General features: G+C 43.6%; 1 protein-coding gene across 1 annotated transcript in view; it reads left to right on the top strand.

The window, feature by feature from the left end:
* The window catches only part of URB1 (URB1 ribosome biogenesis homolog), a 117,982-nt gene that overhangs the window by 27,895 nt on the left and 75,207 nt on the right, over positions 1 to 14,880 (top strand). Inside the window, exons 9-13 of the mRNA XM_068270487.1 lie at positions 2,202 to 2,397; positions 5,338 to 5,475; positions 7,314 to 7,487; positions 9,692 to 9,842; positions 12,306 to 12,422. Coding sequence (XP_068126588.1) covers positions 2,202 to 2,397; positions 5,338 to 5,475; positions 7,314 to 7,487; positions 9,692 to 9,842; positions 12,306 to 12,422 — 776 coding nt within the window. The remainder of the gene's footprint in view (positions 1 to 2,201; positions 2,398 to 5,337; positions 5,476 to 7,313; positions 7,488 to 9,691; positions 9,843 to 12,305; positions 12,423 to 14,880) is intronic.

Here is a 14,880-nt window from a genome sequence, read left to right as displayed (position 1 = left end):
TAATTTTTTGTTCACATTGAAGTTTTGCATTGGGGCCGCCGCGCTCCTCTTCTGGTACAAGCTTGGCTATGCCTGCGCAGTAGGATGGAGCCACAATTGCATGAGCGGGTCTGGCTTACTGCACAGGCATACTTATACAGATACTGTACGGCCGTGCTCGAATAGGAGAGCGGCCCTGTTCGCACCACTCCTCCACCTGCCACGTGATGTCACACTTGCGCCGCTCGCCGTTCCTCCGTCGTTGTCCCCTCATAGCAACACAGCACGTCATCGGCTACAATACCAGTTGCCTGGCAGTCCTGCTGATCTTTCTGGTCTGTAGGGTCTAAATTACACACCTGAAACAAGCATGCAGCTAATCTTATCAGAGTCATCTGTCATCTGTCAAAGATCAGGAGCTGATCCCAACGGGTGGCATCGCTGAGTCCTGCTGAGCTTCAGCTACACAGACGCTTGTCAGCTGTGTAGCTGATGACGTGCTGGCTTGCTATGTGGGGGGGGGGGGGGGGGATGAGCGGCGTGTGCGTGACATGTGGCAGGTGGGAGAGCGGTGCATACAATGGGACCGGCATCACTGGGTTTGAGTACTTCCGTCCGGCAGATTGCTTGCGGGCTGGGCATCAGGGTTCGTCCGGTGCTGTAAATGCACCCGATTGTCTTCTGAGGCAATCATTATTGGCCACCTCGGATAACCTGCTGGGCGCGGGAGGATTTTTTTTGCCCGATTTTTTTTTTTTTTTTTTTTTTTTTTTTTTTTTTTTTTATATCATGTAGCTAGCCTAGCTCTAGCTACATGATTGTCCCCTTCCTGCTCATTCCCTCCCACCCTTCCGATCGCCACCGGCGATCACGCCCATAAGGAAATCCCGTTCTGAACGGGATTTCCTTGAGGGCTTCCCCCGTCGCCATGGCGACGAACGGAGTGACGTCATCAACGTCATGGACGTCGTGACGTTACAGGGACTCCCGATCTTTCGCGTTGGGTAGTGGCGGTTCAGCGGCATGCGGCGGTGATCGGGTAGTACTTGCTGCGTGTTTTGAAAAAAAGTTATTCAAATCCGCCCAGCTGGGCCTGGGCAGTGCCCTCTAGCGTCTCTGGACGAGCTCAGCTCGTCCAGAACGCTAGGGAGTTTTTAAGTAAGTCAGGTGTGTGTAGGAGGCTATAGACATCTGATCTGCATGCATGTTCAGTGTTTATGGCTTAAAGTATGAGAGGAAGAGGATTAGCAGGACAGCCAGGCAATGTGCATTATTTACAAGGAAATAAACATGTCAGCCTCCATATTCCCTTCAAGGTAAACCTGTATGTTTAAAAAAAAAAAAGAAAAAATAAGTTACTCAGGTTACTCCAGAGTCTCCCACTATGTCCATGACCCCTTCATTGCCGGCCAGGACCCTCTTCCTTTTCGTGACCATGCTCTAGTCTACTCCATGTACAAGGGCAGTTGCAATGCACAGGCACAAAGTACAGCCTGCGCAGTGGCACGGAGAAAAGGTCATGCATAAGTGGCTCCGTGCGGCTGTACAGGTGTGGGCTGTACTTTGCACCTGCGCAGTGTGGGGGCGCTCGTACAAAGATGGGAGTGTTCCTGCAAGCAATCTTTGACATTAATATCGAAAATCATTTAGAGATGCGCAGTGCAGGAGGGGCATAAGAGAATCCAGGAAGCCTCTACTGCAGGGGTGTCAAATACAAAGCGGGCCAAAATTAAACTCTGGGATCAATTCGCGAGCCAACTTCAATGTCTAGTGGCCACCTACTTCCCTTATAAAGTTCCTTGGTGTCTAATGCCCCCCCCCCCCCCCACACCTCCTTCCCTTGTACAGCTTCCTGGTGTCTTCCTCTTCCCGCCCCTACATAGTTACCTGGTGTCTAATGCCTCCTCCCTCCTATATACAGTCCCCTGGTGTCTAGTGACATCCCTCCCTCGCGTATCGAGTGCCCTGCTGTGTGGTACTTTCCCCCTCCCCATATTGCTTCCCTGGTGAACTGGGGATTCCACCTAGAGTGGGCCAAACATAATGGAAAGAAGGGAAACCACATGAGGGCCAAATTTGATGGCTCTGAGGGCCAGATTTGGCCCACAGGCCGGAGTATGACATGTTTGGTCTACTGGCTTCTACTCCCCCTACTGAGGTAACTTTTTGAGGGGTACTCTTTAAGTTTCTTGTGACAAATACCCTTGTGTTCCTATGTCTAGGGCAGGCAATCTGGTCCTACTGCAGTTTCTGGTTGGACTGAAGTCAGCAACAGATGATGATTTGGTCAGGGAGTTGGTGGTGAATATACTGAAAGTCTGTCCTGATTTACTAAGCCGGTATTTTAAAGAGATACAGTACTCCTTTGTTCCCCGACTGAAAACTGTCTGGCTGGACAACATCAAACTACTGAAAAAGGTGAGCGAGACATTGCTTTGCTGCCCTGCCTGTTGTTAGTGGGGAACATACTGTAAAATCTAATTTACAGAAAGAGTGGTAAGAACATACTAATTGGTTACATAAATTGCATCCTATATAATAAACCCCATGTATCCCTGCGTCATCCTCCTGTTCATGTGTCCGTGTGTTTTGGCTACTGCGCATGTGTAGCCGTTGATTAGGAGGATGGGGCCGAGAAGGGGGGCGCGTGTGCGTAGTCGTCCGCGCAGCGTGTGCGGCTTATGCGGCAAGAGCCTAGCATCTGTTTTTAAACGGGCCTTAGGCCTAGTGAAGTAATAATGTAGCCCAGTACTTTTTATTTTTCATTTGGATTATTTTTTTTGTCAGGTTTGAATTAATGGACCAACATCATATCATTGGTTATGGATGGAGGACAGTGTGACTGCATTGTCCACTCACATGGCCACATCTGCTATAGAATTCTTTGGTTTTTGACAGATGAGAGATAAGTGGTTACTTAGTGTATCCTAGTTTCTTAACCTCCCTGGCGGGTATGATTACTCCCGGATTTTTTTCACAAGCTTATAGACCCGAAATGCAGGAAAAAAAATATCATACTGCTAGATCTGTGGCAGCCCTGCAAATAACTCGCCTCCCTTAGATCCCGCACTGCAATTCTCTCTTTGTCCACCGGGTGAGATTGCGATTTGACGTCATGTATCAAATGGAGATATCACCCGAGGGATACATAGCTTCCGAGGACCAGAAGAAGAATGCCAGCCAGTCTTGGATCCCGGCGAAGGTGAGTTACAAAAGCCCACTTCACACGGGCAATGCATATACCTCCCGGCGATTACGCCGAGTCAGGCTCTGAAGTACCGCTGTAACCTGCGGATTTCCGGCTCGAGCCTTGTTCGGGGTTACAGCTGAGGGGGTTTAAGTAATACTAAAGCGAACCTGAAAGACAGAGTTCGAGACTCGCCTATTGAAAGTGAAGGTTCTGGATCCCTTCAAGCATTCCCGGTCCACCAATGTCCCTCTGTGAAAATCATTCAACCTACTGGTCTAATATGCCTTCAGGGAGTTCTCGTGAAGGTTTCAGAACTACTCCCGTCTCCAACAACTTCCAAAGACAAGCAGTTCCATACTGCACACATGCGAATGCAGGCTTGCGCAAGTGCAGTACATATGTTCCATCTTTTGAGGCCTCCTGAAGGCGCAGAATTTCACAGAGGGACGGTGGTTGGCCAAGAGCATGGAGAGAAGACTGGGAAGGCTCTGTGGGATCCACAGCCTTCCCTCTCAGTAGGCGAGTCTCTAAGTCTGTTTTTCAGGTTCGCTTTAGTATTACTTTAATAAACTAGAATGCCAAGCAACCACTTATCTCTCATCTCTGTCAAAAAGTTCTGCAATTCTCTTCCCACCAAAGAATTCCATGGCAGATGTGGCCATGTGAGTGGACAATGCAGTACGGTATCTTTTTTTTTTTCTTTAATACTTTGTGAGGTGGGGCTAAAGTGGCTGCCTATAACGGGGGCCCCCTCTGGCCACGTATACTGTGGCAACTTAATACTGGGGGGTATTTCTAGCTCCTGGTGGGCTACCTAGGGTTCAAAGGTACCTTATAATTTTTTTTGATTATTATTATTATTTATTTTTTTGAGAGAGACCCCTCCAAAGAAAATTTTGCTATGGGCCCCATAATTTCCAGCCACACCTGACCAATAATGTAAGCTGTGCAATCTCAGTTCTGAGACTGGTGATAGTCTTTAAAGTGGGATCAACCTCTACACTTAAATAAAAAAACTTTATTTGGCACCCTGACAATAAAGGTACTGTACCTGTAACAACTTTTCCTGTTTCCTGGATTATGGCCCCTTTGAAAATACTTTTCTTCATGTTCATCCTAAATGTGGGCATTCATCTTCAGCTCACATCTGCATGAAAAACCCAATCTCTCCAATATCGTTCCAAAAATCGCAATAGTTGAAAAAACTGCTTCTTCTTTCTTGGCTTTGTAAATAATGGAACTGCAGGTTCAAACAGGGGCATTCTCCTGACTGTGTAATCATTATTTATTGGGGTAGGCAATGATTCATAATCCATGTAAAATGAATGCATTATTATTTGAAAAACTGTTTAATCCCACATTAAAGGACAACTATATAATTTTAAAGAAAAAAAAAGTTATATACTCACCCAGTAGTAGCAAGTGTACAAGCATCTGTGGTAGCCACATTCACAAAAACATATTAAAGTGAAGTGTAAAGTACTTATCGTGCTCTGCTGGGGTGAGGGAGGCAGCTGTGGGCGCCAGAAGGTGCACAGCCTTACGACCGTTTCGCAATGGGGTGAGCGTTGCTTCCTCGGAGGCTAACATGCACAGTGTGATGTCAGAACCATTGTCCTGACATCACACTGTGGGAGGGGTTTCACCACAGTATCAGCCATACAGAGCACCCTGATGATCAGTTTGTGAAAAGGAAAAGATTTATCATGGGAAAGGGGGTATCCACTACTAATTGGGATGAAGTTCAATTCTTGTTTACAATTTTTCTTTAAGCAACTGCTTCATTATCATTAATATTTAGTATTTCTATAGCGCCAACATCTTCCACAGCGCTGTCCCTCAGAGGGGCTCACAATCTAATCCCTACCATAGTCCTATGTCTATGCATGTATCGTGTAGTGTATGTATCGTATGTATCGTAAACTAGGGCAAATTTTTAGGGGGAAGCCTATCAACTTATCTGTATGTTTTTGGGAGGAAACAGGAGTGCCCATAAGAAACCCACGCAGACGCAGGGAGAACATACAAACTCCTTGCAGATAGTGAACCGGCTGGGATTTGAACAGGAGACTTATCGCTGCAAGGGGGAGTGCTAACCACTAAGCCACCGTGCTGCCCTAAGGCAGAATTTCCTACAATAAATATTCAACTTAATTTGTCTCTTGCAGATTTATGAAGCCCAGCCCCCGGTGTCCGTTGCCTTCAAGACCACTGAGTTTGTGCCCATCCCACGACTAATAAACATGGTGATGATCACAACTGTGGCCCCCGTGTGTAACAAGACCATGCTGACTCAGGGCCTTAATGTGAGTGCTGTTTCCTTACTGCTGTGTAGTCTATCAGCCTGTGTTTATGAGCATTAAGCACTTGTGGCCGTATGTGCAGTGATTTCAGTGTTTTTTTAAATAATCTTTCAAAGCATATTGTGCGCAAGATAAAAGTATTAATTACAATAAATGGTATATCTAAAGGGATACTTTTGCTTAGCACGTTCTGAAGTTTTCCTTTAAAGTGCACCTGAAGTGAGAGGCATATGGTGGCAGCCATATTTATTTCCTATTCAACAATACCAGTTGGCTGGCAGTCCTGCTGATCTCTTTGGCTGCAGTAGTATCTGAAACACTCACCTGAAACAAGCATGCAGCTAATCTTGAAACAAGCATGCAGCTAATCCAGTCAGACTTGAGTCAGAAACACCTGATCTGCATATACTTGTTCAGGGTCTATGGGTAAAAGTATTAGAGGCAGAGGAGCAAAAGGACTGCTAGGCAATTTGCTCTTATAAAATGAAATAAATGTCACCTTCATATCCATTTTGCTTAATGTGTGCTTTAAATGCAGAAGAACTGTAATCATGTGACCCGATTGGTAACTCTCAATGTTGTATGTGGCCGCTTTACAAATGAAGCACTTTGCAGTAGATTAGGAACCTGTTAAGCTACATAAAGTTTTATTTTATTACTTGTCTGGACCATGAGGCTATCTTTGTGTGTTAATCTGTCCAGATTTCCCCTGATCTTGTGTACTCTGTCCTTCCACCGAAAGACAGCATCACAGTATGTTTCTGCCATCACCATTCATCATGGCTGCAATGGTGTTGCACAGGATATATCTTACCTATGAAATAGGCGCAGGGTAAAGCCGATGTATGGCTCACCCTGCTCCTGCACAAGTCCCAGCAGCGCTAATTACTATTTCCCCTCCTGGCCGCCATGGATTGTGGGGAATGATGTATTTCGGCTTCCAGCTATTGCTGGTTTCGAATTACAGTGTTTTAAAAGTAATTTAAGCTTCTTCTTTTGATGGCACCCAAATCGCTCACTGAGCGCTACTATATTTGTAATTCCTATTATGGCCATTGGTGGCGCTGGCTGTGCCCAAACCTCCTGCGCTGTTTAACAGCGCTTGCAGGATATGAGCTGAAATGGTCAACAAGATGCACATAATATGGGCTAGCATGGCAATTTTATGCAAATTGAATGCATCTTGGAATTTGCCAATTTTGGTTGGCCCCATTGCAAGCTCAATCCAAAATCATTTACATCTCATTGACCGTTTTTAGTTATGAGTGGACCTTGGTTCGCTACAAACATGTCTGTTAAATGTTACCTTACACAGTCAGGCGTGTGTCTCTCCTGGTAATATCCAGTAAGACGGGTCTACCACGTGTGGCAGAACCAGCTCAGGGATGATCAATAGACTGTGACGCGTCGGGACGCCAGTGTGATATTTCAGCTAGTGGTTGGATAGTGTGCTGTGTAAGGGCTCTGCCTCTGACACAGGTGACCTGGGTTCAAATATCGGCTCTGCCTATTCAGTAGGTGATCTTGGGCAAGTCTCCCTAACACTGCTACTGCCGATAGAGCACGTCCTAGTGGCCGCAGCTCTGGCGCTTTGAGTCCGCCAGGAGATAAGCACAATATAAATGTTATTTGTCTTGTCTTGTGAGTTTAGTAATAAAAAATATATTAACTGAGTTTAACAAGAGGCTTCAACATAACGGAACTGAAGAAATCCAAAGTGGCCTCAATACTTTCTGAATGGCCTGTATTGCAGACTTCACAAAATAAAATTACTGTATGTTATCCATTCAACTCATTGTTACATAAAACCTAATGTATGTGGTTTTTTTTTCCTTTTTCAGTTTCCAAATAAGATTATAAAGCATACAATCTTGTCCCTGATCTGCTCCATATTGAAAAGGGCAGAGCTCAACATCAATCATTCTCTGCAGGAGGACGTCTGGCAGAAGTCTGACCTCTACACTCCCACAGTAATGGCCGACTTTGCCCAGAAATACAGAGAGGCCCTCAGCAAGGTGAGTATAGACTAGACTAGAACATGAACCAAGAAAACCACACACTATTAATTCAGTTCCATTGACATTTATCTATTGATCACTATAGGTGGTGGTGCTAATAGTTCCACCTGGTTAAAAGCGTTCTGCTTCCCAAAATGTACATATTTTCCATTGCTTGCCTCCATATATTCCCAGCATTCTTTTGTTGGGTCCAGAAATGTATCTTTAGTATAATTTGGAAAAAAGTACCTTTAGCATAAGTTGAAATAAAGTACTTTATATTTTTAAACTCCACCAATGGGGGTCTGGCCCTACCATTAGTCCATAAATATTATATTGCATCCCAATTAGAAGAAATTCCCCACTGGTTCTTGCACAATAGACTCTACAAACCTGGGCACTCTATAGTATATAGATCACAAATATGACTGCTTGGCCAGCGATGTGCATAAAGGTAATTTCTGTAGTTGTTATCAGTCTTCAAGGATCCTGCACGAAGCTGCTTAATTTGGGCATGGGTTAATTGATATTTTGCTTGGATGGTTGGGAATTCCACATCTCTCTATTGCACAACCCCAGACTCATGATCTATAATCACTGAGAGAATAAAGATATGGTGTTCCAATATCAAGTTGTAGGCAATGAGCAACTGATCTTGTTTAAAATGTACCAAAAAGTGACATGAGATAGACACGTGTATGTACGATGTCAAACATATTAGTTGTGCTGTGTTTCTTTTTTTTTTCTTTGCATGAAAGAGTTAACCTTCAGACATGCAAGTGACCGCTTCTCTCTTATAGGACTATAGTATAACCCTCAATGATAAGGAATTGCAACCATAAAACTTTCCCAGCAGAGAAGAGCTTCTCACTGCTAGATATAGATAAAGGTCAAAAAATTCATGTATTTTAGCTCTGGGACACTTAATAGACTGCCATTGAGCAGAGACAAAAAAATCAGAAAGATTAAAATGTAATTGGAGTAGGAGGGTAAGTACAATTGTTTATCTCATCAGTTTATGTTCACCTCGGTTTCACTTTAACCAACTACATGTGAAATGCCAGCTGCCTGTCTTCCCTGTTAACAAATAAGAGTTTTATCAAACTTTTCATTAAAACTGTATCAAAAACAGTTCTTTCTTTTCAAACCATACTGTGCTGTCCTCTTTAAATCAGACTGGATGTTCTAGTAGTAGCTGCTAAAGTCACCAAAATCCACTCTGGTCAACACAGGTATTCAATATATTCCTCAGCGCTGAATATCCAGTCATTCAATGGTGATAGCTGCAGTCACCGCGTGCTCCAACAGACAGACAGGTGACCGTCACCAGATAAATGAATCAAATCACCATTAGTTGGTAACAAAACGCATTGACATTTATTAAAATCCAAGTTTAAAAACCAACAAGGTACTCACATGGAGGGCCCTTATCACAAGGGAGCCATCAGTAAAATACAGCATATAATGCACATCCAGCTGTAGAGATTGGGCAATAGTCTACAACTGGATTGATGGTTTATGCACTGGATGTGCATTATATGCTGTATTTTACTGATGGGTCCCTTGTGATAAGGGCCCTCAATGTGAGTACCTTGCTGGTTTTTAAACTTGGATATTAATAAATGTCAATGTGTGTTGTTAGCAACTAATGGTGATTTGATTCATTCATCTGGTGACGGTCACCTGTCTGTCTGTTGGAGCACGGGGTGACTGCAGCTATCACCATTGAATGACTGGATATTCAGCGCTGAGGTTTATATTGAAAAAACGTTCTTTGCAAGCGCAAATACAGTAGAGTCCCAGTTATCCAGATATCAACTAACCAGTAGTCTCAACCAACCAGCTCTAATCACAGGCAGTACTCAGAATGTATAGAAATGGTTCAGATAGGAGTAACGCTTACGTGAGGAGGTTGTTATTCCTCAGTAGCTGATATTGACAAATGAGGAAGTCAGACTCACACCTACTACTCTGACATGGGAGACCTGGGTTCTAATCTCGGCTCTGCCTGTTCAGTAAGCCAGTAATTCAGTAAGGAGTTCATTGGGCAAGACTCCCTAACACTGCTACTGCCTACTGAGTGCGCTCTAGTGGCTGCCTCGCAAGCGCTTTGAGTCCGACAGGAGAAAGGCGCTATACAAATACTGCCATTATTATTATTATTATTACTAGCTGTGGACCTCTCATGGATGCCCACCAACCTCTGACTGTTCTCCCAACAGCTGCTACCAGACATCACTACCATTGTGTCCACCTGGCAGTCTCTCGCCAAGCAAGAAGAGGCTGCTGCTGAAAAGGAAGGAAGTGGAAAAACGCCTGAAGAAAAGCAGGTGGCTTCCTCTGGTGACTTTCCAGTAATGACAGAAAAAGATGGTGAGATTTCCAGTTTCTCTACTATGTATTGCCATGTGGCATGTCTGATAGGAGCGCTTTATAATGAACCTGCCACCAGTTTACAAAGTTTGTCTTCCAAGTAATATTTCAGAATTAAAACCAATCAGCCTCATGGAGGAACAACTTGGGTTTACAACTGAAATTATGCACGTCTCCATAATGTATGCAATCACACCACTGGTGTTCCTCCCCTTTCAAGCAACGACTCACCAGATCCTTTGGACAAGTCTGGTCCATAAGCATTGGGCTATGTAATGTTGGCCACACTGGCAAGTCCATTCCTCTGTAGGGCAATGTTCCTCCTCTTTGAGCTGTCAGTACAAGTGCTTCCCCAGATCCACGTCCATCCAGGAGGAGGTAATGGTCAAAAGGATTTGGTAAGTCGTTACTAGAAATGGAGGGGAGTGATTGCTTATTGGTGGAAACTTGCAGAATTTTAGTTGTGAACCTAAGTTTTTCCTCCTTGGTTGGCACTTCTCTAGATAAGATTTGAATGTCTTTTACACCTGTATTAACAAGGTTTTGAGAGCGCATCACTACATCTGACTTAATGGGTACAAAAATAGAGCTGGATTGCCAACCTTGTACCCCATGTTATCTTAATTGTTTAGATTCATTTTTTTTATTTTTAGCTTTGCCAATTGATTGGTGAGACAAAAACGGTAGTGGTAGTATCCTATGGCGCTTGAATTAATTATTGTATCGTGTGCATATTTCCATTTAGTGAGCACTGTTATATACTTATGCCTTTTTGATATTTAGTCATGCTTACCTTGTGCAGTGGAGCCTCAGACCTTAGGGTGTTTTTGAGTGTTTTTGTAAACATACATATGGCAAATGGAATATACCTGTGCGTTGCCATTGTATTTCATTGTAATGTTTGAGCTACATGTTGTAAAGTTATTTGGACGCACTCACCTTCTAAATACTTGAGGTGCAGCATGGTCAATACAGCAGAGCACTGGCAGGACCAGATCAACTTTCCTTTGTATAGACCAGCACACTTCAGTTTTCTTGTGAAAAGCAGTTTCAATTCGTTCTGATATTTTCAACCTGCAATATAATGACAAACCAGGGACTATACTGACAAAACATAGTTACCACATGTGATCACCTAAAGTCCATCCAATAATGCAATATTTCACTGAATACTAGTGGCTACAACAATCGCAGTTGCTATAGAGTCCAGATGCAGATTGTATGCATGTGCCCTGATATTCAGCAACAGACACAGGCCTTAGGCCCCATTTACACTTAAAGGGATACTGTAGGGGGATCGGGGGAAAATGAGCTAAACTTACCCGGGGCTTCTAATGGTCCCCCGCAAACATCCTGTGCCTGCGCAGCCACTCACCGATCCTCCGGCCCCGCCTCCGGTTCACTTCTGGAATTTCTGACTTTAAAGTCAGAAAACTACTGCGCCTGCATTGCCGTGTCCTCGATCCCGCTGATGTCATCAAGAGCGCACAGCGCAACCCCAGTATGGTCTGTGTCTGCGCAGTACACTTCTGGTGACATCAGCGGGAGCGAGGACACGGCAACGCAGGCGCAGTGGTTTTCTGACTTTAAAGTCAGAAATTCCAGAAGTGAACCGGAGGCGGGGCCGGAGCATTGGGGAGTGGCTGCGCCAACACAGGATGTCTGCGGGGGACCATTAGAAGCCCCGGGTAAGTTCAGCTCATTTTCCCCCGACCCCCCTACAGTATCCCTTTAATCAGTTGCTCTCAGTTATAACTGAAAGGAAAAATAATTTTCAAAGTACTGTAAGTCCCATGTTTCCCAATGGCACAGTTCACACTTAACGCGTTTTAACTGAAATCTTTTTCACAATGCACTGCTATGGAGAAAAAAAAAACTGCGTACCAACTGATTAAGTGTAAACGGGGCCTTGGGCTCTTTTGGGCTATTTGCCTGTCCTCAAGTTAGAAATGTGCACTCCCTTGGTTTGAGGACCGGCAAATAGCCCCAAAGAGCCTAAAGGCCTGTCTCTGTTGCCAAATATCATTACACATGCACACAACAGTTTAAGCATCTGGACTCTATAGCAACCACGTTTGTTGTAGCCACTAGTATTCAGCGGAATATTGCATTATTGGATGGACTTTGGACCCATGTGGTAACTATGTTTTGCAAGTATATTTCCTGGTTTGTCACTTATTTGCATGTTGAATATATCTGAATAAAGTGAGACCCCTTTTCAGAAGAAAATGCTGACATGTGCTGGTCTGTACAAAGAAAATTTACACTATATGTGGCAACATGCAAAGCTTTTTTTTTGTTAGTACACACTTTAGTGAAAGTGGGTCTGTGTATTCCTTTGACTAGCTTTAAACTGAAGAAGTTGATTGAAAAATATCTTCTTGGACACAACCTCATTTCCTTGTAGATAACATGACCTAGATAAAGAAGAACCTTCACACATTCCGTGTTCTTTCTCCTCAGAGGACGTTCAGACGACTCTTGTGAAGACTTCCCTCCTGCAGGCCCTGTGTTTGTATCAGAGGGTGGTGCCACACTTGGTATCTCAGAGCAATTTTGATTTCAGCAAGCTGCTTAAAGGTGAGTAGTGAGGAGGCAGATCCCGCAAAGGGTGACACATCCACTCTTTTTTAAGTGCTTTTTACGTTGCTGCCGCTCATCTGGCTTCACGATCGTCTCTGCGGGATCCATTTTCCGTGCTTCTATATTTTAAAAAAAAGTAAATTCATGTGAACAATCATTTTGGATAAAAGTTAATGTCGAGGCCGGGAGCTAATTGAATTTCACACATCCTGCCTGAAATCAATTCTTGCTTTACAACAGCGCAGCCTCCCCTGTATCTAAGCTACCTGCAAGTGCGTTGATTGAAAAGTTTAATTGCTGCCCTTGCAGGCTATTTCTGTCTCTCTTATTTTGGTGAGTAATCCAACATCCGAATGGCAAGTTACACATTTAGACATTATGTAAAATACTGGCAAAGGAGACTGATGTTAATTATTTTCAAGTGCAGAGTGTGATAAATACTTTTTTTTTTTACTTCACTTAAAGGACAACTATTGTGAAAAAAGTCACATTTTCATATAAATGTGCTTTTCTCCCAGTGTAAAATGCAGTTTACATTACTTGTTTCCTAGGCCGCTGTCACAGTAGGTAGTGAAAAATCTGACAGATCTGTCTGGTTTTGCATTAGTCCATCTCCTTTTATGGGATTTTTCACTGTTTCTTTATATACAAAAGCACTAACTGAACTGCAGTTGCTCAGTCCAACTGCCAAAGAAGCGTGAAAATGAGTAGGAAAGGTGTCTGAAATCTTTGTATAGATCCTTTCTCGGAAATGCTTTTGTAAAGAATAAAGGAAATACTGAGAATCACCCATGAGACTATTCCCAAAATCTGTCATTTGTTAGCTTTTTACTACTTACTGCAAGTAACAGTAACTGAAATGTACTACAGGGTGGGACATTTATATGGATACACCTTAATAAAATGGGAATGGTTGGTGATATTAACTTCCTGTTTGTGGCACATTAGTATATGTGAGGGGGAAACTTTTCAAGATGGGTGGTGACCATGGTGGCCATTTTGAAATCGGCCATTTTGAATCCAACTTTTGTTTTTTCAATAGGAAGAGGGTCATGTGACACATCAATCTTATTGTGAATTTCACAAGAAAAACAATGCTGTGATTGGTTTGAACGTAACTTTAGTCTTTCATGAGTTATTTACAAGTTTCTGTCCACTTATAAAATGTGTTCAATGTGCTGCCCATTGTGTTGGATTGTCAATGCAACCCTCTTCTCCCACTCTTCACACTCTGATAGTAACTCCGCAGAAGAAATGCTAGCACAGGCTTCCAGTATCCGTAGTTTCAGGTGCTGCACATCTCGTATCTTTACAACATAGACCATTGCATTCAGATGACCCCAAAGATAAAAGTCTAAGGGGGTCAGATCGGGAGACCTTGGGGGCCATTCAACTGGCCCACGATGACCAATCCACTTTCCAGGAAACTGTTCATCTAGGAATGCTCGGACCTGACACCCATAATGTGATGGTGCACCATCTTGCTGGAATGTGCCAGCTTCAGTGCATAAAGCGGGAAACACATCATCATGTAGCAGTTTTGCATATCCAGTGGCCTTGAGGTTTCCATTGATGAAGGATGGCCCCACCATCTTTGTACCCCATATACCACACCATACCATCAATTTTTTTTGTTCCAACAGTCTTGGAGGGATCTATCCAATGTGAGTTAGTGTCAGACCAATAGCGGTGGTTTTGTTTAACTTCACCATTCACATAAAAGTTTGCCTCATCACTGAACAAAATCTTCTGCGTAAACTGAGGGTCCTGTTCCAATTTTTGTTTTGCCCATTCTGCAAATTCAGTGCGTCGATCTGGGTCATCCTCGTTGAGATGCTGCAGTAGCTGGAGTTTGTAAGGGTGCCATTTGTGAGTAGCTAAAATATCCACCGAAGGGATGTTCGACTAATGCCACTCTCCAGTGACATGCGGCGAGTGCTACGCTGTGGGCTCTTGCTGAATGAAGCTAGGACAGCCACTGATGTTTCTTCATTAGTGAAGGATTTCATGCGTCCACATTTTGGCAAATCCAACACTAAACCAGTTTCACGAAACTTAGCAAGCAGTTTGCTAACTGTAGCATGGGAGATGGGTGGTCTCGTAGGATGTCTTGCATTGAAATCTGCAACGCTCCTCACGTGTTAATCTCTGCGACATGTCAATGGCTGTAAACAAAGAAACTTGTAAATAACTCATGAAAGAATAAGGTTACGTTAAAACCAAGCACACCATTGTTTTTCTTGTGAAATTCGCAATAAGTTTGATATGTCACATGACCCTCTTTCTATTAAAAAAACATACGTTGGATTCAAAATGGCCGACTTCAAAATGGCCGCCATGGTCACCACCCATCTTGAAAAGTTTCCCCCCTCACATATACTAATGTGCCACAAACAGGAAGTTAATATTACCAACCATTCCCATTGTATTAAGGTGTATCCATATAAGTGTGTGT

The sequence above is a fragment of the Hyperolius riggenbachi genome, chromosome 2 (genome assembly GCF_040937935.1).
Source record: "Hyperolius riggenbachi isolate aHypRig1 chromosome 2, aHypRig1.pri, whole genome shotgun sequence".
Lineage (NCBI taxonomy): Eukaryota > Metazoa > Chordata > Amphibia > Anura > Hyperoliidae > Hyperolius > Hyperolius riggenbachi.
Note: the sequence above shows the minus strand (reverse complement) of the source record. Positions and strands in the feature narration are given on the sequence as shown.